Genomic DNA, 22,262 nt, shown 5'->3' on the forward strand with positions numbered 1-22,262 from the left:
CACTAGGGGCCCTACTACATGGCACTAACAGGATACAAACCATAACTAATAACACACAAACTCCAGAAGATAAGCTAAATAAGTGAAATATTCTAAAAATTAAACACTTACGCTCATCAAAAGACTTCACCAAAAAAGTAAAAATAGAACCTACAGGCTGGGGAAAAAAAATTGGCTATGACAAATCTGACAAAGGTCTAATCTCTAAAATCTATAGCAAAATACAACACCTCTACAACAAAAAGACAAATAATCCAATTAAAAAACGGGCAAAGGAAATGAATAGATACTTCACCAAAGAAGACATTCAAGCAGCTAATAGGCACATCAGGAAATGTTTGCAATCACTAGCCATTAGAAAAATGCAAATCGAAACCACAATGAGATACCATCTCACCTGGGCATTATTGGCATGAATCAAAAAAACAGAAAATAGCGAATGTTGGAGAGGCTGCAGGGAGACTGAAACTCTTATGTACTGCTGGTGGGAATGCAAAATGGTACAACTATTTTGGAAAATGATATGGCACTTCCTTAGAAAGCTAGAAATAAAAATACCGTAAGACCCAACAATCCCACTCCTAGGAATATATTCTAGGGAAATAAGAGTCGTCACATGAACAGATATATGCACACCCATGTGCACTGCAGCATCGTTCACAATAGCAAAAAGATGGAAACAACCTAGGTGCCCATCAACAGATGAATGGATAAACAAACTATGGTACACACACACAATGGAGTACTATGCAACAATAAAGAACAGTGATGAATCTGGGGAGCCTCTCACAACATGCATGAATCTGGAGGGCACTGTGCTCAGTGAAATGTCAATCACAGATGGACAAATATTGTATGAGACCACTATTATAAAAACTCATGAAAAGGTTTACACACAAAAAGAAACAATCTTTGATGGCGAGGGGTGGGGAGGGAAAAACACTAAATAGACAATAGGTAAGTAGTAACTCTGGTGAAGGGTAAGAGTACACGATACTGGGGAAGCTGCACAACTTGTCTAAGGCAAGGTCAGGGAAGCTCCATAACACATTCAAACTCCCTGAGGAACCAATTTACTGGGCTGAGGACTGTGGGGACCACGGTCTTGGGGAACATCTAGCTCAATTGGCATAACATAGTTTATAATGAAAATGTTCTACATACCAGTTTGGTGAGCAGCGTCTGGGGACTTAAAAGCTTGTGAGCAGCCATCTGAGATACTCCGCTGGTCTCACCCCTTCAGGAGCAAGGGAGAATGAAGAAAACTAATGGCAGAAGGGAAAGATTAGTCCAAAGGAATAATGGACCACAACTACCACAGCCTCCACCATACTGAATCCAGCACAACTAGATGGTACCCAGCTACCACCACCGACTGCTCTAAAAGGGATCACAATAGAGGATTCTGGACAGAGTTGGAGAAAAATGTAGAAAATCCTAACTCACAAAAAAGACCAGGCTTACTGGCCTGACAGAGACTGGAGAAACCCTTAGAGTATGGCCCCCAGACACCTTCTAGCTCAGTAATGAAGTCACTCCTGAGGTCCAAAGATTTGACTCCCTTCAGTCAAAGATTAGACAGGCCCATTAAAGAAAAAGAGACTAAAGGGACACACCAGCCCAGGCGCAAGAACTGGAAAGCAGGAGGACACAGGAAAGCTGGTAATAGGGAACCCTAGGTCGAGAAGGCTCTAGTTGATGGGTTGTGGGGTTGCTAATCAATGTTACAAAACAATATGTGTACGAATGGTTTGAGGAGAAGCTAGTTTGTTCTGTAAACCTTCACCTAAAGTACAATAAAAAAATAAGTTCTTGATCTTATTGTTCCTCCTTGAAGATAATATACCTGCTTTCTCTGCCTATTTTTAAGATTTCCTCTTTTTATTTATTTCTCAGTATTTTACTACAATCTGCCTAGGTAGGATTTATGTGCTTGAAATTTATAATGTTTCTTGGTTCTATGGCTTGCCTTTCATTTTGAAAAATTCATAGATATTATCTTTTCAAATATTGCTTTTGTTCTTTTCTCTCTCTCCTCTCCTTCTCGTGATCTAGTTACATGTCTGTTGCAACATTTTACCAAATCCCACATGTGTTTTATTCTCTGTTTTTGAAATTTAAATCTTTCTATCTCCTGTGTTTCAAAAGACACATTGCACTGGGCAAATCTGCTGCAAAAGAACTCTTTAAAGTGTTGAAAAGCAAAGATGTCACCTTGAACACTAAGGTGCGTCTGACCCAAGCCAGGGTGTTTTCATTTGCTTCATAGGCATGCAAAAGCTGGATGATGAATAAAGGAGACTGAAGAAGAACTGATGCCTTTGAATTGTGGTGCTGGTGAAGAATACTGAATATACCATGGACTGCCAAAATAACAAACAAATCTATCTTGGAAGAAGTACAACCAGAATGCTCCTTAGAAGCAAGGATGGCAAGACTACGTCTCACATACTTTGGACATATTATCAGGAGGGACCAATCCTGGAAAAGTGGTAAAGTGGAGGGTCAGCTAAAAAGTAGAAGACCCTCAACGAGAAGGATTGACACAATGGCTACAACAACGGGCTCGAGCGTAACAACGATCATGAGGATGGCACAGGACTAGACAGTGTTTCGCTCTGTTGTACATAGGGTCGCTGTGAGTTGGAACAGATTCAACAGCACCTAACAACAAAAATTCTTTCTTTAAAAAAAAAAAGCATTACTGTCATATCGGTTGTAACTCATGGCGACCTCATATGTGGCAGAGTAGAACAGCTGTATGGGGTTTTCTTGGCTGTAATCTTTATGGGAACACATCATCAGATCTTTCTTCTGCAGCACTGCTAAATGGGTTCCAATCACCAACATTTAGGTTAGCAGCTGATCACAAACTGCTTGGACCCTAATTCTTGTGTCTAATCTGTTAATAAACCTATCTACTCAGTAGTCATTTTAGTAAGGGATTTTCTGGCTTTTTTTTTAATCCCAAAATCCCATTTTAATTTCTTTGGGTTTTCAGTTCTCTGCTGAAATTCTCCATCTTGTCACTTAATTTCTTGAAAATATGAGACAGCATTATTTTAAAAACTGCCTTTAAACTTCAATATCTGGATCTCCCGTTTTATTGTTTTCTATCTTTTTTCTACATTTTTAAGACAATTCTTTTTGTGTGCTTTTTTTTTTTTCTTTTTTAACTAGGTGCCAGACATTGTATATGAAAGAATGTACAGCTAATCCGTGGCTCTCAGTGATGCTGTTTTCCTCCAGAGGGGATTTACTTTTACCTCTTGAAGCTGTTCTTCAGGCCTTGGGAGGGTTGGTCTACTTCCCTTTTACTCACACTCCAAGGATGCTGCCTTTCAGGGTCCCAACTGAAAGCCTAGAGTGTTTCCTTAAGAGGTCCTATACTTCAACTTTTTGTCTCTGCAGCCCCACAAGACTGCTGACAGATTTCCCCGTTATATTCTTTATTGCTGTCTTAGGCTGGGTTCTCTAGAGAAACAAAACCAGTAAAGCATATAAATATATACTTAGAGAGATTTATATCAAGGAAATGGCTCACGCAACTGTAGAGGCTAGAAAGTCCCAAGTTCATGCATCAGCATAGAGGCTTCTCTCGATTCACGTGGCCACAGGGGCTGCTGAACCCAAGACTGGTAGGTTGGAGAGCAGGGCTCTTACTCACAAGCTATGAAGATCCATGAATCCCAAACTAGGCAGGCTAGACCGCAAGGCTTCTCCTGATTCACATAGCCACAGGGGCTGGCAAACCCAGGGTTGGCAGGTTGGAGGGCAGGTCTCCCACTCACAGGCTATAAAGATCAATGAACCCCAAGATCGGCAGATAAGCTGATAGCTCAAGTCCCAAGAACCAGAGGTCAGATAACAGGAGGCAGCCACAGGATCCAGAGCAGCAAAAAGTCAGACCACCTGCTTATATTCAGATGTAGGCCACACCCCCAACAAAACTCCCCTTCAAGTGATTGACTACTCACAGCAGATTCCATCATGGGACTGATCATATATAAATACTCAGAATCGAGACAGGGTCAAGATGGCGGAATAGCCAGATGCTTCCGGCGAGCCCTCTTACAACAAAGACCTGAAAACTCAAATGAAACGATTATATTTATGACAAGCTAGGAGCCCTGAATATCAAAGGCAAAGTAGAAAATGGACTGAGTGGCAGGGGAAGAGAGAGACGGTTCAGAAACGGGGAGGAGAAGAACTAGATGGTGCCCAGCTACAACCTGAGGGAGCAGGAGAGCAGTGCGATGCAGACCCCAAATTCTCGGAAAAAGACCAGACTTAATGGTCTGACTGAGACAGAAAGACCTTAGAGGTCATGGTCCCAGACCTTCTGTTGGCCCAAAACAGGAACCATTCCCAAAGCCAACTCTTCAGACAGGGATTGGACTGGACTATGGGAGAGAAAATGATACTGGTGAAGAATGAGCTTCCTGGATCAAGTAGACTCATGAGACTATGTTGGCATCTCCTGTCTGAAGCGGAGATGAGAGGGTAGAGGGGGTCAGAAGCTGGCCGAATGGACCCAAAAATAGACAGCGGAGGGAAGGAGTATGCTGTCTCATTAGGGGGAGAGCAATTAGGAGTACATAGCAAAGAGTTTATACATTTTTGTATGAGAGTCTGACTTGATTCGTAAACTTTCACTTAAAGCACAATAAAAATTAAAAAAAAAAAAAACAACTGAGAATCATGGCCCAGCCAAGATGACACACAATCTTAACTATCACAATTGCATTGTGTAATTTTTCTTCCTAGTAATCACCGCTCTTTTTAACTGTGTATTTGTGTAATTGTTTGATGTCTGCCTCCCCCAATAGACTATAAACACGATGACAGCACAGACTTCATTCATTTCACTTGCCTTTGTACTCTCAATTACTAACACAGTGCCTGGTGCTTACTAAATGAACGAATGAATGAAATGAATGGGTCATTAAACCTTAATAAAAATTCTGGCAAAACATTAATATAATCAGAATATCAACAAGCAGCTACTTCGTCCAGTGCCTTTAACACCCAAGCAGTTTCTTTAATCAGCACCTTGAAAAATGCTGTTTTCTCTATCTGAACCTCCTTCTTCAATCTTTTCTCCAACGATTGCTTGTCTTCCTTTGGGTCTCGGCTTAAATGTCACCTCTTCAGAGAAACTTTTCCTAACTCCACATCTGGACCTGTGCTATATAGAAGCCATTACTTTGATTTACGATGCTTGCCACAGATGTATTTCTACAATATAACTACCAAGAACTATTTCTATTGTTGAGTGCTGAATCACTAGGCACCTGGTTCCATGACACATAGTAACCCGTAAAAAACCATTGCCATCGAGTCGATTCGGACTTACAGCGACCCTACAGGACAGAGTAGAACTGCCCCGTACAGTTCCAAGGTAGATTTCAACTGCTGACCTTTCAGTTAGCAGCCAACCTCTTAACCACTGCACCACCAGGGCTCTGACACATAGTAAGTGCTTAACAAATATTTGTCCAATAAGGCATGGAGAAAGAGCAAGAGTAAGAAACAGAGAAACTGCAGTTGCTGAATGACATCTAAGAAGAAAGTGAAAGTGACATGCTTCCTAAAAAAAAAAAAATGCAAATACACAAGCTCTTTTTGGCTTTCTGACATGAACTTTCCAGCAGCCCAGTTCCATTAGGCATTTTCTAGGTGATTCACAAGTCTTTGTCAATTCTCTATCAACTTATTAATTAATAATATTGAAAGAATTTCTGTCATATATACAGTAAAATAAATATTCTTTAATGAGCAAAAACACCCAGTGAGAGTCTCAGCTCAAATTCCTCTTAGACAAACTCCTCTGACGGTACCTACCAGGTGTAACAGACCCCACAATACCTGACAGATAGGTGCAAATCATCACCTCTAAGGTTTCCCCCAGTCCACAAGCCCACATTCCAATATGAGTGATTAAAGGTTGATTCACTTTGAGCTAGGTCAGAATGGGAAAACATGTCCCATCCTATAGAATTAAGAAGACTAAGTGCCACAGAAAGTGTGCCCAGGGGCATCACTAGGGTTGGTGTCACCCAGTGCTGTAATTCATGATATCACCCTCCTTGTGGCTCTCCTCCCGTACCAGGCCATACGGAATCCTTAGTAATGTTTTTTGCACTAATGTTACCCATACATCGTACTTCCTGTGTATCACTTCTTTGCCTTTAATTACCACTTCATTCTCAAAAAAGTTATCGATCTAGGTTCACAAACGCTAATACCACAATATTGTAGCTAGAACACCAGGAAATTTGACAAAGTCAGCGACTATAAAAACACCAGCTGCAACCAAAACAACAGTGAGTGCTTGTAGCACATGCAGACAAAACCATGTGATTTGAAACATCATTATAATTGGGTAATAATGACAGTTCTGACTGAAACGCATTAGAAGGTTCGAAAAGTAAATTAGCATAGAGTTTTAGCCTTGTAGATATAGATAGATAAACGTAAGCTGGGCTTACAAAAAATGTTTTTTGTTATAACTCTGGGGATATTTTTACAAAAAAATAATAAATTTCTGATGAAACACTGCACAAGAATTTTATAAACAGTCATTTTTAGTGTCACCCCTCTGACAGTGTCACCTAATGTGGTCCATACCCCACAAACTCCCCTAGTGATGCCACTGAGCATGCCATACACTGAGCTGGTTTCAGCAAGGTTCGGAGAATTAAAATATACTAATTTTTCTTATGGAGCATTTAATGAGGCATTAAAACATATTAAAAGTAGACACCGGGAAGTAGCCTGGGCTTTATTTCAGTGGTTTGTGGCTTAATTTGCAGTCTTTGAATTTTTCTACAAAGTTTAGGAATTCTAACGATTAGCCTGGTATTGTAGAAATATAGCCAACTTCCAGCCTGCTTAGTGATTTCACTAGAAACTGTGGGTTTTCAAGCATCTGTGTCACAAAGCGAGTCCTCAAACTTTAAGAATTATAAAATTAGTATATAGTCAACGTTAACAGTGATTATTGGCTATAGCTGCTTAGAAAAGGTGGTTTGTACTTTCCATTGGTAGCTCTGTATGAATCAAATGGCTACCAACAAATTTATTTTAGTTAAGTGGGCATCTACATTTGCATGACTAGGTGAAGTGAGTTTTCTATACAAAAACAGGGTTTGGTGGGTAATCAAAACCATCATTTGAGCAATTTATGTTCAAAACACACACACAGTTTCCCACAAAACATCTGACTAAAACGGACACTTAAGTGTCTTATCTTTTTCCGTCTTGGCACAGAGTCTGGAACGCTAGACATATGGTACCAGGCATGAGAAATCGAATCTTACCTCTTGACTAGGCTTTTTGATGAACAAGACAAGATTTCCAGAACTTATCTGGGGGTTGGAGTATGCGAGTCAGAAAAATATTAATAATTAACCATAAGACAAGGTGATAAAGGCAAAAAAAAAAAAAAAACCTGAAACCCTTTGCCATAGAGTGGATTCCAACTCACACCGACCCTACAGGACAGAGGGACACAGTAGAACAGCCCCATTGGTTTTCCAAGGAGCGCCTGGTGGATTTGAACTGCCGACCTTTTGGACCGCAACCGTAGCACTTAACCACTAAGCCACCAGGGTTTCCAAAACATTCAGTTATGCTTCGCCTCTGTCATCGTTCACATATGTTCACAAGGGAATGAGTTTTCCAAATTTCAGGTTCTCTCCTTGCTGTTTTCGTGGCGGGCTTGTACTCCTGCCTCCAGCCCACCTTTCCAGAAGCTGTCGAGGGCAATTTTCCAGCCCAACAAACTGCTTAACATCCCAGATTAGGGTCTCATCGTTCCTGCCACAGGCGCAAGGGAAAGCAGATCTCAAAGCTCTGACTCGCAGCTCGTACCCCTCTCACTAACTGAGGAGTCAGCTTTTGCAACTCCTGATACTCAACAGGTGCGCAGCAGCTCGGCTGACCAGTGGCTCCCGTGGCCAAAGGGTGGTGCTGTTCTTCTCCTCCAGGCCGCACCGGCGGCCCTTTCGACTGCACCTTCTCCCCCTCGGCTCCAGAGAGCGCGCGTGAGGTGCCTGGCACGCAGGCTCACTGAGGGGGCGGAGCCAGTGGAGAAGCTTATTGGCCTGGGGGGCGGGGCCGACGCGAGAGGCGGGGCTCAGACGAGGGGCGGGGCCAGACTGAGTTGAGGAGCCAGGCCGGAATGCGGGGCGGGGCCGAGCCGAGGGGCGGGACGGCAGGAAGCCGGCCGGCTGCAGTGTGAACGCGGCGCTGGTGGTGGCAAGACAGGAGGTTTCTGGGACCCTCGCGAGGCAGCCGGGTGTGACCGTTACCCGCCGGCAGCTCGGAGCGAGCCGGGCGGCAGGAAAACAACCGCGCCGGAGCATCATGATCCCTCTGGAGAAGCCCGGCGCCGGCGACTCCTCCCCGGCCGCCGCCTCGGGCCCGAGTGTCAGGGGTCCGAGCGCGCTGCGCCGGCCGCCGCCGCAGGCCCGCGGGCTGCTGACGGAGATCCGCGCCGCCGTGCGCACCGAGCCCTTTCAGGACTCCTACAGCCTGAGCCCTGGCCGGGAGCTGGGCAGGTGAGCGCAGGCGGGGCGGGCGGGGGACCCGGCCCGGAGCCCTCCGCGGAACCTCCCTGCAGGCGAACCGGCCCGGGTGGGGACGCCGGGCCGATAAGTGCTGGTGCCGATAAGGCGTGCTGTGACTTGGCACAAACTTGGGTGCTGGCGGCGATTAGGGCAGCTGCGTCTCATCGGCTTCCACCCCGCCCGCTAGGACGAGTCCCCACAGTCGACCCGGCGTCCCGGCGTCCTGGCAGCGCTGCTGGTTTAACTAAGCAGCGTCTGAGAAAGAGTCCCCAGCGGACTAGTCAAAAGAGGAGGGACTGTGGGTTCGCAGGAACATGGCATCTTCACGCCCTTTCAACTTCTGCGGTGTTTTAAGTGGTAATTTAAAGAGAGGAACTTTGTGTGCGAACCACGTTGCATATTTATCCTGCAGCAGCACATTTGAAAGGAAGTTATAGTCAGCTTTGCTTTTGCCCTTAAACTGCCCTGGGTATCTCCCTCTCCTGTGGCTTTAATAAAATATAACCCTAGACGTGACAGCTTCCTTTGTGTTAACTTCTGTTAGCCGCCTTCTGCTGGCCTCATCATTTTAGTTTTGTGCTATTTTAATTCTAAAATATTTAAGTCCCTGTGCCTGAAGTTCAGGTTGGCTTCATTCATAGGCTCTTGGCCCTTTTCTCACTGTTTCCCCTCTGCTGGGATCCCGCTTTGGTCATCTCCCCTCACCCTCACCCCTGCTTTGTGGGGATGGAGGGAGCTCACAGCTTCGCCTCTATTTGAAGTTGTACAAGGAGAAGGCTGTTTGGATACTTTACATTTTGTATGTTCAACAGGGGTGACATGATGATTTCTGTGGAGTTTGAGGGCTCCCTTCCTGCTTGAGGAGCCCTGATGGTGCAGTGGTTAAGAGCTCAGCTGTTACCCAAAGGGTTGACAGTTCGAATCCACCAGCCCCTCCTTGGAAACCCTATAAAATAGGGCAGTGCTTTTCTATCTTGTAGGGTTGCTATGAGTCGGGTTCCTCCTTGAGAACAGTTTGGAGAAGTTGTCAAAAGCACTGGCCTTGGAGTCACACCTGACCTCTCTGCCCTGCTTGTTCCACGTGCCTTTAAGCAGGGGACTTAGACTCCCCAGCCTCGCCTCGCTTTTCTCCTCTGTAAAGCCCCTCTAATGGCAGTACCTACCTCCTGGAAGATTGTGAAGATGTCATGCCTCTAAAGCGCATACCACTGTTCAGTAAATGTTAGCTATTGCGAACATTTGCCACGGTTGCAAAATAGCACCATGTTGTAATGGGGAAAGGGCTTGACAGTTATAACAGCCTTCAGCTTAGGTTTTGGAAAAGCCATTTGTTAAAAATAATGTTGGAAACGTGGCTACTTTACTAATTTTAAGGTAACTTACAGAAAGTTTTTTGGAGGGAACTACCTTAAAATGTGGAATTTATTCCAAAAATGATAGCAAAAGCAAAAACGCCTTTCAGGAACAAGGTTTTCCTTCAATAAGCCAGCCAGTAATTGATGCATTCTGTGGACACCTTTTTGAAGTGTAACAAAACAACAACAAAAAAAAGGTGAGGTGGGCTACTGGCTCAGCTAGATATTCTAATTTGTTGAAATTCCAGACATTCTGAAGTAACCCTGATTACTTGAAAAAAGGAAAATTAAGGCTTTACATGATTTTGTTTTGAGTTGTCTAGCTTCATTCCATGTAAAGGAAAACTGGTAATACAGAACTGAAATGTCTTCAGGTGGCAAGCACCATCTTGTAGACTTTATAACAGTTTGATCTGAAAAACTGATTTGCACCTTACCAGGTGTTGTGGTACTAATTTCTCCAGGAATTTTCCTTTTAACTTTTGTTTTAAGCTCTATTATAAAATTAGTTTGCCTGTAAGTGTTTTTTTTTTTTTTAAGGTTGTGAGGTCTTCTACATACTTTTTCACGCATAAATTTCTTTACAAAAAGGAAAAAATCCTGAAGCATCGAAACAATGGAAATTAGATACCAGATATCAGGAGTCTAAAACTGTGGCAAATAAAATTAATGTGTGTTTTTCTCTTTGGTCGCCTTTTTCCTCACAGAAGAGTTTAATGCAGTGGTTAAGAACATGGGCTTTGGAGTCAGAGAGTCTGGGATTGAGCCTTGGCTCTTTACTTACTACTTATGTGGACCTGAGGACATTACCTAACCACTGATTGCCTCATAGAATTATTGAGAGAATTAAATAATATACCTCTATAGCCCGAAGGTTATGCTTGGCATAGGAGAAACACTCAATAAATGCAATTCATTGTGTAACTCAATAAATGTTACTTTACGTGTAACCAAAAAGCAAAAATAAGACAACCTCAAAAAAGAAGCAGGAACTGTTTAGAAATCTCAGGAAGTAAAAGCTCTGTTTTGTGTTATAAGCAGTCCTTGTTTAAGAATTGTGAGTTTTGCCAATTTATTATGGTTTTGACATAATCGAGTATGTTTATGCACAATCCTTTCTCTGGTAAGACAGAAAAGTTGCCTGTTTTTACAACTGTTAACTCTGGTTGCATTTCTGATATAACTAATTGATCTCATATAGAACTTTTTATATTTTAATGATGTGGGAGGAAAAATCAGAAGATCTATTCATTGCCTATGGCCTTTCATATAGTAAAATGTGGAAGAGTGTAAAGAGTTAACTGTTCAAACACAGAAATGGATTTCTTTCATGAGCTACCATTATTTTATCTTATCAGAAATACAAAGCATTCAGTGAGATGGCCGTTCTAAGAGAATTTTTTAAATGGTCAATATTGATTCCAGGGTAACGACAGGTTGTGGTGTTGATCATCTTGAGAAAAGTCAGATTCTTTCTTGTCTCCAGTAGAGTCCATAACAACGTAAATGTGGGTAAATATATGATGTAAAACCTACTTTTATTGCTTAAAGCTGGACTTGTTATTTTTAAGCTTTATTACCTTTCTTTGGTCAGGATGTGTGCCAATGTAAACTGCATTAATGATTGCATTACTGAGGCACAGGAAAAATGACCTTGGGTTCTGAGAATTTTTTTTCATGTTTACCCTTGAGTTTATTTATAATTTAGAAACAGAAAGATGTTTTTAGAAACTTAAAATGATACCAATTTCACATTAAATGATTTGCCTTACATGCGTTTTTTGTTTTCCAGTCTTCAACTTTAACATTTTTTGACATAGTCATAATTCTGTTGATGAAGAGAAAAATGATTTTTTTCACTTTTTTTAGTACTTTTTTTTATTGTGGTAAGCATATAGGTAACAAGGCATTTGCCATTTCAGCAATCTTCACATGTATAGTTCAGTGTGAAAAAAATTAGTTTTAAGCCAAAAGAACATCCTTTGTAATAGTTTTTATACTATAACATACTCAGTTGAATTTTTCCTTTAGGGGTGGGAAGATATAGAAACGTATTACCTGCTGGAATAGGCGCTTCATAATTATATAGGGCTTTACAGTTTTTGGTTTACAGTTTTACAGGAGCCCTTGTGGCACAGTGGTTAAAGTGTTAGACTGCTAACTGAAAGGTCAGCGGTTCAAAACCACCAGCAGCTCCATTGGAGAAAGCTGTGGCAGCCTGCTTCCGTAGAGATTTACAGTCTTGGAAACCCTATGGGGTCACTGTGAGTTGGAATTGACTCCAGGGCAGTGAGTTTTACAGTTTTACAAGTGCTTTCACATGCATTATCTCGTTGACTTCTTACCACAAGCCCTTTGGAAAGCCCAGTTTTTCAGATGAGAAAATGAAAACCAAGAAATTGAGTCTTGTGAGCAATGGCTGAGCTGGGACTTCTGACTTTGAGGTGATTCCCATTATATCATAGATTTTCCTCTAAGAATGATCTACAGCTAATGCAATTTCCCATTGTTTTTATGAGAGGATTTGTTAATGAGTTCCAAATTGCAACAAATCCTACCAAGCTTCAGTCTCATACAGTAGAGAGGGATGTCCTAGTTTAGTCTCCTCAGAGCACTTGGGGTAACAGGGACAAGAAGGGATTTTTATCAGACAGTAATAGGAAGTTCCAGCTGAAGGGGACCCAGAGATAGGCATATTTCAGGAACTGTGTGTCCTTTACCTAGATTGATGGCTGCAGGTAATTGCTTGAGGTTTTGTACCTTACAACTCCTTAAGCATATGTCAGAAATTGTTAGCTATGATTTCCTTAGAAATAAAGACCCTTTTTAAATAATATTCACGTAGAAACTGCCTTTTTTTAGGACAAAGATTATTTGAGATTTCTTGGCAGCTGGTTACTGGTTTGACGAGTTGTATTTACAGACAGTTTTGGATAACCTGATATTTTTCGATGGTTCAGAGGAAACTGGCTGTGTTCGTGGTTTAGCAGCAGAAGTTCTTGGGAAGGATGGTTTCTGCTCCAAAGCAAATACTTCATTGTTTTAATTTTGAAAAGTCAGGGCTTAAATTGTTGAAATTAAAACCTTAATTCAAAATAGGTAAAGTTAAGAATTTATCAAGTTTCAGCCTTGTTGCAAAACTATGAATACAAAAATTATAAAATCTGCTTATCAAACCTAATGCATTAGAAAGCCAAGTAGCTAGAGTCATTGATTCACCTATTCAGTTAAGTAAGAAGGAACTAGAATTACTCAGGAAATTTATGCATCACGTTGTTTCTGTGTGCCTTTAAGTCAATTCCAACTCAGAGTGGCCCTGTAGGACAGGGAAGAGCTTCCCCATAGGGTTTCCTAGGCTGAACTCTTTACAAAAGCAGGTCTTTTATCCCGAAGAGCCACTGGTGAGTTCAAACCGGCAACCTTTTTCGGTTAGCACATTGTGCCACCAGGGCTTCTCTGCATCAAGTAAACCCAAACCAAACCAAACCTGTTGTTGTCAAGTCGATTCCGACTCTGATTCATAGTAACCCTATAGGACAGAGTAGAACCAACCCAGAGGGTTTCCAAGGAGTGGCTGGTGGACTCGAACTGCCGACCTTTTGATTAGCAGCCAGGCTCTTAACCACTGTGCCACCAGGTCTCCATCAAGTAGAGAGTTTAAATTAGATCACTTCCACTACTCCTCTGTCTATGATTCTCGATGTACAAATCATCATTATTGATTATATCATAGCTCTCAAACGAGTCCCCAAAACAATAAAAATACCTATACTATTTCCTGATTACTGATCTCCTGAAAACCATGTGCTTTAGAGATGTAGTTTGTTTGGTTTTGACTGCGAGGTTAGTGCCATCAACCTCATTTTACAGAAAAAGGAGTCCAAGGCTCAGAAAGGCTGAGTAAATTGTCGAAGATGACACATTTAGTTACTAACCAGAATTTAAAACCAAGTCTAACTTTTAAAGCCCTGCCTGCTCTTTTCACGCAGCCTGATGTCTGATTTGAATGGGCTCACTAACTTTTACACTTAGGGTCAACAGATTTTGTTTGTTTCCCTTGATCTTTTCAAAGGCAAGGAGGGCAGATGGAAACTATTTTAGATCTTCTTGAATGGAACGTCTTTCCACGCAAGGCATCACTCCAGTGCTATTAAGCAAATATTTGTATGCATAAAGCACTATATTAGGCTCCGGAAGTTATTCCCAAATGTAGCTCATCAGTCACTGTCCCTTTATAGGCAAGATGACATGCCACAGGGGAAGAGCTTATGGGAAAAATAGCATTTGAGCTGAGCCTTAAAGAATGGAGAGAATTTCAGTAGTAGTGATGAAAGATACTCCAGTCATTGGCAATAAAACAAATAGGACACAGTGGCAGAAAAAATTCAGTGAAAGAGAGGATGGCAAGTAGTCCAGTGTGGCTAGAATATTAAATTTCTAAAAGGTTAAGTTGACATAAAATTTTATTTAAGAATATAACAAGGACAGTACGTATACCTTCAGTGTGCTAGCTGGTATCATATGAGCACCCTCTGCAGGGTACTATGAGATACAAAGGTGAGTAAGCAAGGTCCCTGCCCTCAAGGAACTCAAGTCTAACTGGGGAGATAGTTATAAGTGCAACAAATTACAGTATGTCATTCTGAGATTAATAGTATAAGGAAGGCATAAATAAAGCACTGATTATAATCTAGAATCAAACAGAACCTCAGAGATCACTTTTATTTTGCTTCACGTACATGCTGTTTAAATTAGCATCTACATTTTCTATCTTTGCCTAAGTCTTCTGTAGTCTACCATTCGCCACTGTTTGTAACCCAGCATTTGAACTTACTTTTTAATGTGTCCAGTAAATAGGATTCGCTTTACAGAGCAAGGCGCCTCAAACGTCTCCTGTCCAAAACCTAGTACATTATCTTTGCCCTCAAAACCTGTTATCATTGTTATAATGCTTATCTCAGCTGATGGTAGCACATTCACCCAGTAGCCCAGGCTAAATAGAAGTGATCCTGGACTTTCTTGTCTCTTTTCTCCCCTCATCCCCCCACCTCCACCCCCCGTCTTCATCTGTCAAGAAGTACTAATGAATCTTGAGCTGAAAGGCCTTTTAAATGCACTCTCGCATCCGGGTCTCCACTGCTGCTGCTTTAGCTCAGGCCCACTCCTTTGAGTTATTTTATTGGCTTCCAAGTTTCACTTCCCAACATTATCAGAATTATGTTTTGTAAGCAATTGCCTTATTTTAAAAATTCTAATAGGTACACATTTTAATCCTGTCGAAGCCAAACTCCGTAGCAAGTCATATCTACCTAGAAATGCTCACCATGCCTGCCTAAGCACCATGCTAGATGAGTAAACCTAATCTTTGTTCTTAGGAAGCTTGGAATGGTGGGTCCAACTCAAATGTCACCTTCTCTTTTTTATAATTATTTGTTTATGTATCTTTCTTTACCTACCATCCTGAAAAATGTTGTCTATCACTGAGTAGTTCAGCAATATGCTGTTAATTTTTTATATCACCTTAAAGTCCTGGTGGCATAGTGGTTAAGTGCTACGACTGTTAACCAAGAGGTCAGCAGTTCAAATCTGCCAGGCGCTCGTTGGAAACTCTGCAGGACAGTTCTACTCTGTCCTATAGGGTCGCTATGAGTCAGAATCAACTCAACGGCAGTGGGTTTTTTTAAAGTGTTTGGTGACCTAAGTTCTCTGTTTTGTGAGTAATAGCGAACTATAGACAGATGACTGTGAAATGAATCCGTAGCTCAGAAAATTCTATGTATTCCAGGAAGAATTCTGGCTTTTAAGTCAAACCCACCCCACCCCACCCCCCAGAAAAATGATGCATCTAAGTACATCTTACACTGAATTTCACCTTTCCCAAGTCTGCAGCCCCTAGTGTCAGAAGAACATCCTCTCTTATGCTTTGTAGAGGACTCAGTAATATATAGTTAGGATAAAGTCCTTGGTGTTTACCGTGAAGCCAGGGTTAACATGCATACTGGAGCCCAGAAATCTCTTTATCTCCTTCTGACTCCTCCTTTAGTGGTTTAAGGGTCCCCCTCCCGTTGTGCCACTCATTTAGAAATGAAGATAGTATATAGGTCTCCTCACACCATTGTGGTCTGCTGTCTTCCTATCAGTTTTAGTGGTATGCAGTATCTGAACAATTAAGAGTTTTCCTCAGCATGGTATAGAGCAGGGGTCAGCAAACTACTGTGGCCCCCTGTTTTTGTATGGCTAGTGAGCTAAAGTTTTTTGCATCATTAAATGGTTGAAAAGAAGAGTAATATTTACTAAAGTGAAAATCATATGAAATTCACACTTCAGTGTCCATAAATAAAGTGTTATTGGAACCCAGCCACAAACAGTGATTTATGTATAATCTGTGGCACTGTTGATTAGTTGCGACAAGGCCAGAAGTATTTACTGCCTGGCCTTTTACAGAGAAAGTTTTCTGACTCCTAGTACAGTGTGTGATATGGTGGTAAGAAAAGAATAAACCTAAAGCAGTGAGAAATGCCGCCACAAAGCAAAAATGGTGTCAAGAGTAGTCATTAGTGTGAGAGGAGAGCCGTGGGAACTGTGTTCTAATGACCTAAAGAAATGGGTGACGAGCCTGACAGCGGACAATTTAGTAATAGATACTACTGACCCAGGAAACCCTGGTGGTGTAGTGGTTAAGTGCTGCGGCTGCTAACCAAAAGGTCAGCTGTTCAAATCCACCAGGGGCTCCTTGGAAACCCTGTGGGGCAGTTCTACTCTGTCCTGTAGGGTCTATGTATGGTCTATGAGTCAGAACTGACAGCAATGAGTTTTTTTTTTTTTGTTTACTACTAACCCAAAGGTTGGTGGTTCAGACCCACCCAGAGGAAAATGATTTTATTAAAGAATTTTAGTATGAAGGCATCAATTTCTGATTTGTCGTGAAAAAACAGTTCTATTTCTTCATGCCGTATAGCAAAGGTAAGGCAAGAGGCAACAGTTATAAGCTGCTTTCTACTGGAATTCTCTGACAGTGTAGCATGGTGTCTTCATTTCTACATAGCTGGAGTAAATTTTAGAAGTCTCTTCTATCCCGTCGCTTCAAAGAGTGATGAAAATAACAGAAATGGCATAAGAAAGTCATTTTTTTCCTATGCATTCTGTAGTATTGGAGCCAGTATCTTTACCATCGCAGGCTACAGTTCTCACTTTATCCACTTTAATGCGCTCTGTCACCTCTCTGAACTCAACACCAGTCAAAACAAAGGTGCACACAGTATCGCAGAATCTGTATGTATTGGGAGAGCCCCTGAAAGGGACTCTGTCCCTAACCCTCTGAGCAAATGCCAAATTCGTAGCCTTATCAAACTGAAGCAGAACTGGAAAACCCCACGGAGCAATCCTTCTGTGCACACGCGGGGTCGCCTTGAGTTGCAGTCGCCCTGAGGGCAGCTGGCAACAGCAGTTCTGTTTGTAGGTCAGCGATGTATGTGAATCCACTTGTCTGATTCCTGATCATTTGTCTCCACATCTGGTCTTCAAAAATGTACTTTCAGGCTAGACAGTAAGTAGTACTCTACTTACTGCACAGTACTGTAAGGCTTTGAATTTTAGGTGTGACAACAATAAGCATGTATGTGTTGGATGTGGAAGTACTTGGAGGGCAGTGGTACTGAGTCATTTCTAATTTACCAGGAACATGCTTGCTGTCAGTTATATGTTAAGACTTCATTTTGTGATTCATTTTTACAAATTACGTTTTCTCTTCTTTTGAAGCTTCCTGAAATTTAGGTACAAAAAGTCAATTACTAGTGATTTTTTTTTTTTTTCATTTAAAGAATCCAGGCGTCATTAAGAACTTTAAAAAAAAACTTGATAGGGGTGTTAGTCTAATGATTTTGTGTGGATAAAATAAAAAGAAATATTAGTCTGTGGTTAGTACATTTAGCTTTGATCTCCCCGCTATCTGTAGAAGTCTTTTATATTTCTACAAACAAAAAGAACTATAATCTGAACGATGACGTTAAGTAGATTGTTACCTAGTTAAACAGCCGTAGGACTGTGCCTAAGGATTTGTCATTCAGCCTTTTTATTTTACTGATGGCAACAAAAATACAGAGGACGTGAAAATCATATTTGCAGTTAACAGTAGCTAAGAAGGAAGACTTAACACTAAAAATTATGTCACTAGTCTAGAATACCGGGCCAAAACCTAGAGGTTAGTATTTCACTGGGCAAATTTGTGCCTTACAGTTAATTTTTTAAAGGCATTTTTAAAATATAGTATGAGGATACTGGCTTGACAACATTCATGAAGAGAAAGATCTAGATAGTTTATTTACCAGCCTAATATAAAATATGAAAAATTTATTGAATTTTTAAAAAAGCGATATTGTATTGTGTCAAGGTCAGGAAAATAGTAATCATGTAACACTAATAACCGTGGATCAGATTATACTGGAGTACTTGGGTCAGGTTTGGTTAGCACATTTTAGGGGCAGTTCCGATGAGCCGTATTAGCGAAGGGCTAAAGAAACCTTATGGGTATGAAGAACAATTTATAATTAACTGAGAAAGGGAAGAGGAGGTGGCACTTAACAGATCATGATCAACAACAACAACAAAAACCCGTTGCCACTGAGTCAATTCCAACTCACAGCAACCCCATGGGATAGAGTAGAACTGCCCTATTAGAGTTTCTGAGACCGTAAATCTTTACCGAAGAGAATGCCACATCTTTCTCCCTTGGAGCAGCTGATGTGTTTGAACTACCAGCCTCTCAGTTAGCAGCCAAGCACTTTAACCACTGTGCCATTAGGGCTTCTCTGAGATGATGATAGCTGTGTTCAAGTATCTGATAGACTGTCATGTGGAAGAGTGAATGGATCTAGTCTGTGCAGCTCAACCAAAGACCCAGAACTACAGCTCTTCAGTTGAATTTATGGGAAATCAGGTTTAGGCTTGTAAAGAAAACCTTAAAATAACATGTCTCCAGTAATGGAAGACAATACCTCACAATTAGAAAGGAGACATTTTGGCATTAAGTTAAAAACTGTGATTTCTAAGTTGCTTTCCAGCCTAAATACCCCTTCCAGTGGATATTTTATGGGTGATTACTGTCATAACTTAATGATTTGTCTGATTAATATTTTGTTGAGCACGTACTGTGTGGCAAGTTCTATGCTAAGCAACTGATATGTAATATATACTTTAATACAATAACCCTGTGGAAATAGATGCTGTTTGTGTTCCCGTTTTACAAATAAGGAAAATGAAACTTAATGAGGTTAAATAAATTACCCAAGGTTATGTGTCAAGTAAGCAGCAGAGCCACTTGTAGGATTCAAGCCCATGTCTGTCTTACATCCCAGAGCTCATACCCTTCAACAATACCCTATACCAATTGCCCTGTTTGACTTGCTTATTAGTGTAGTATGTTAAAATAATTGTTGTTGTATCTATCGTTATAGGAAAATTAGACATTTCCAGTTGATTTGTAAATGAGATGATATGAATGAAAACTCCAACTTTCATCATTTGGAAGGTGGTAGTGTTCTTTACAGTATATTGGGAATTCTGGTAACCTAATTTCTATTGAAAAGTCAAATGGTTTCTATAAGATTTATAAATGTATAAATGTGCAAAAGATTAAGTCATTTTATGTATAACTGTAAAAATACTAACTTTAATATTTAGATATTCTCCATTTTAGAAGAATGAATATTTCAGATTTATAAATTATAATTTTATTTGATTATAGATGTCTCCTATATAAACTTCAAAGTGGTACTGTAACTTCTGTGACTGAATATGATCTAAATTTAAATCTCCATCAATGGGTATTTGGAAATTTTATTAAGATTTACCGTCTCAGGAATGCCGTCAGCTTTAACAATGAATGTTTTTCTTTCATTCTAGGGGGAAATTTGCAGTGGTGAGGAAATGCGTAAAAAAAGATTCTGGAAAAGAATTTGCAGCCAAGTTCATGAGAAAAAGAAGAAAAGGCCAAGACTGCCGGATGGAAATAATTCATGAGATTGCTGTACTTGAACTAGCACAGGACAATCCTTGGGTCATTAATTTACATGAAGTTTATGAGACGCCATCAGAAATGATCTTAGTTCTGGAATAGTAAGTACTGTTTTCCTTGGATTGACTTTATTTGATAGTCTGAATAATCCTTTTACAGGATGCCAATCAATAATCCTTTTACAGGACGCCAATCAGCTGTGATGATAATGTGGCAGGGCCTGATTCTCCTTTATCTGTTCCTCTTGTTTATTGGGTATGGTCCAAAGAACACATGTATGTTAGAGTTTTCATTTTCATTCTTTAATGAAATTCTTCTGATAGTAGTATAAAGTTTTCTTAACGTTCTTCTTAGAGGCGTTCTTAAGAAGGTAAATGATAATATGAAATAATATTAACATAAAAGGCATATTAAAACTTACCCTTTCATGTTCGTGTAGTCTGAGTTAATATTCTTCTTTCTTTTAGAAACAGATAGCTTGATTCATACCATGTTTTCAATGTGATTTATTAAGTAGGCATTAACCAGGCAAATATCTTTAGTAGAGCCTGGCACAAGCAGTTTGCCATCAGCTGCTAATGTAAAGGTTGGCAGTTCGAACCTAACCCGTGGCTCCATGGAAGAAAGGCCTGGTGAACTGCTTCTGTAAAGATTGTTGTTGTTAGTTGTCATTGAGTCAGTTCCAACTCTCATGGCAACCTCAGGTGTTCAGGGTAGAACTGCTTCATAGAGTTTTCTTGTCCGTAAAGATTACATCCAAGAAAACCCTGTGGAGCAGTTGTACTCTGTAACACATGGCGTTGCCACGAGTCGTGGGCCAACTCAGGGGCAGCTGACAAGAAGGAGCAGGTAGAGCATAGGATACAGCTTTAGAAAATGAAAGACAGTTCTTTCCCATTAAGAAATCCTGTTTTCCTCTCCGCTTCCCCTCCCAAAGGAAAAGATTTATAGATTTGAGTACATTAAAAACTTTAGTACATCAAAAAACACAAACAAAATGAAAACACAAACGGGGGAAAATAGTCCTCATATGCATTCAGTCAAAATGATTAAAATATCTTTAACATGATATTAACATGATATAACTAGATCTTACAAATCCACACAAAAACTTAAAATCTCCCAGTTTAAAAAAGAAAATGGACAAAAGATATGTAGAGAAATTTCACACAGACACACACATAAATATAAATGAATATTGAGTCTTATAATGATTTTATAATGAAAATAAAAAGTAAGTTGCCATTTCCCCGTAAGACTGGTAAAGATTACAAACGTGATGTTGGTTGAACTGTCTCATTTATATTACATGTGGAAATATTCATTAGTTTAACTTTTCTGGAGAACAGTCTGGTTGTTGTTGTTAGTTAGTGCCATCGAGTCAGTTCTGACTCAGGGCAAGCCTTTGTGTGCAGAGTAGAACTGTGCGCCATAGGGTTTTCTAGGCTGTGACCCTTTAAAAGCAGTTCACCAGGCCTGTCCTTTGAGGCACTTCTGGGTGGGTTCAAACTGCCAACCTCTCAGTTATCGAAAGCGCTTAACTGTTTGTACCAATTTTCTGGAGAGCAGTCTGAAGTATGTTTCAAAGACCTTAAAACAAAATACCCTTTAACCAGAAATTTCACTTATATCAATTTTTTCACAAGGAAATAATCAGGCAATTGTGCAAAAATGTGCTACTAAGATATTCATTGTGGCATTATTTGTATAGCAAGAAAGTGGAAATTAAATATTAGTAGGAAGGTTGATTAAATAAGTGATAACATCATAAAATGGATTACTATGTAGTTACTATGTAGTTATATGTAGTTATGTAGTTATTAAAGATAAGGTAGATCTAAATATATTGACATAGAAAAATTTTTTTAAATATTACACAAAAGAGTATGTTACAAAACAATGCGTATAGTAGTCTCTTGTTTTTATTTAAAACTTTATTTTTATAGAGGTAAAAGCCTGGATGACTGAAATATTAAATGTCTTCCTCTTACTAATATTATTCAAGAGCATTGTGTTCCCATATTTTATTTCAGTAATTTTGTTTATAGTGATCTCTTCTTAAAAAATTATAAAATGTGAGTAGTGGGAGGCACAAAAGTGTACCACAGTTTTTTTAAAACTTATAATAGTGAAAACGTCAAAAACTAGCAGAATAATTAAGAACGGTGGTATATATGAGTTATAGCTCAATAAAGCTTTTTTTTTTTTTTTAAATCTCTGCCTACCTAGATTTTGGTTTTTCCAGTTTGTTTTTGCAGAGGATCAAGGTAGAATTAGAAATTGATCTAGAAGAACCCTCTGAAATATTGTTCTCTGATCATA

The 22,262-nt window shown here is 40.2% G+C and overlaps 1 protein-coding gene across 1 annotated transcript in view; it reads left to right on the forward strand.

Moving 5' to 3' along the window:
• Window positions 1–8,252: 8,252 nt before the first annotated feature.
• Window positions 8,253–22,262, forward strand: part of STK17A (serine/threonine kinase 17a) — a 49,909-nt gene continuing 35,899 nt past the window's right edge. The window contains exons 1-2 of the mRNA XM_003407254.4: window positions 8,253–8,564; window positions 19,829–20,041. Coding sequence (XP_003407302.1) covers window positions 8,371–8,564; window positions 19,829–20,041 — 407 coding nt within the window. The 5' untranslated portion in view covers window positions 8,253–8,370. The remainder of the gene's footprint in view (window positions 8,565–19,828; window positions 20,042–22,262) is intronic.

This window comes from Loxodonta africana, chromosome 8 (assembly GCF_030014295.1).
Source record: "Loxodonta africana isolate mLoxAfr1 chromosome 8, mLoxAfr1.hap2, whole genome shotgun sequence".
Classification (NCBI taxonomy): domain Eukaryota; kingdom Metazoa; phylum Chordata; class Mammalia; order Proboscidea; family Elephantidae; genus Loxodonta; species Loxodonta africana.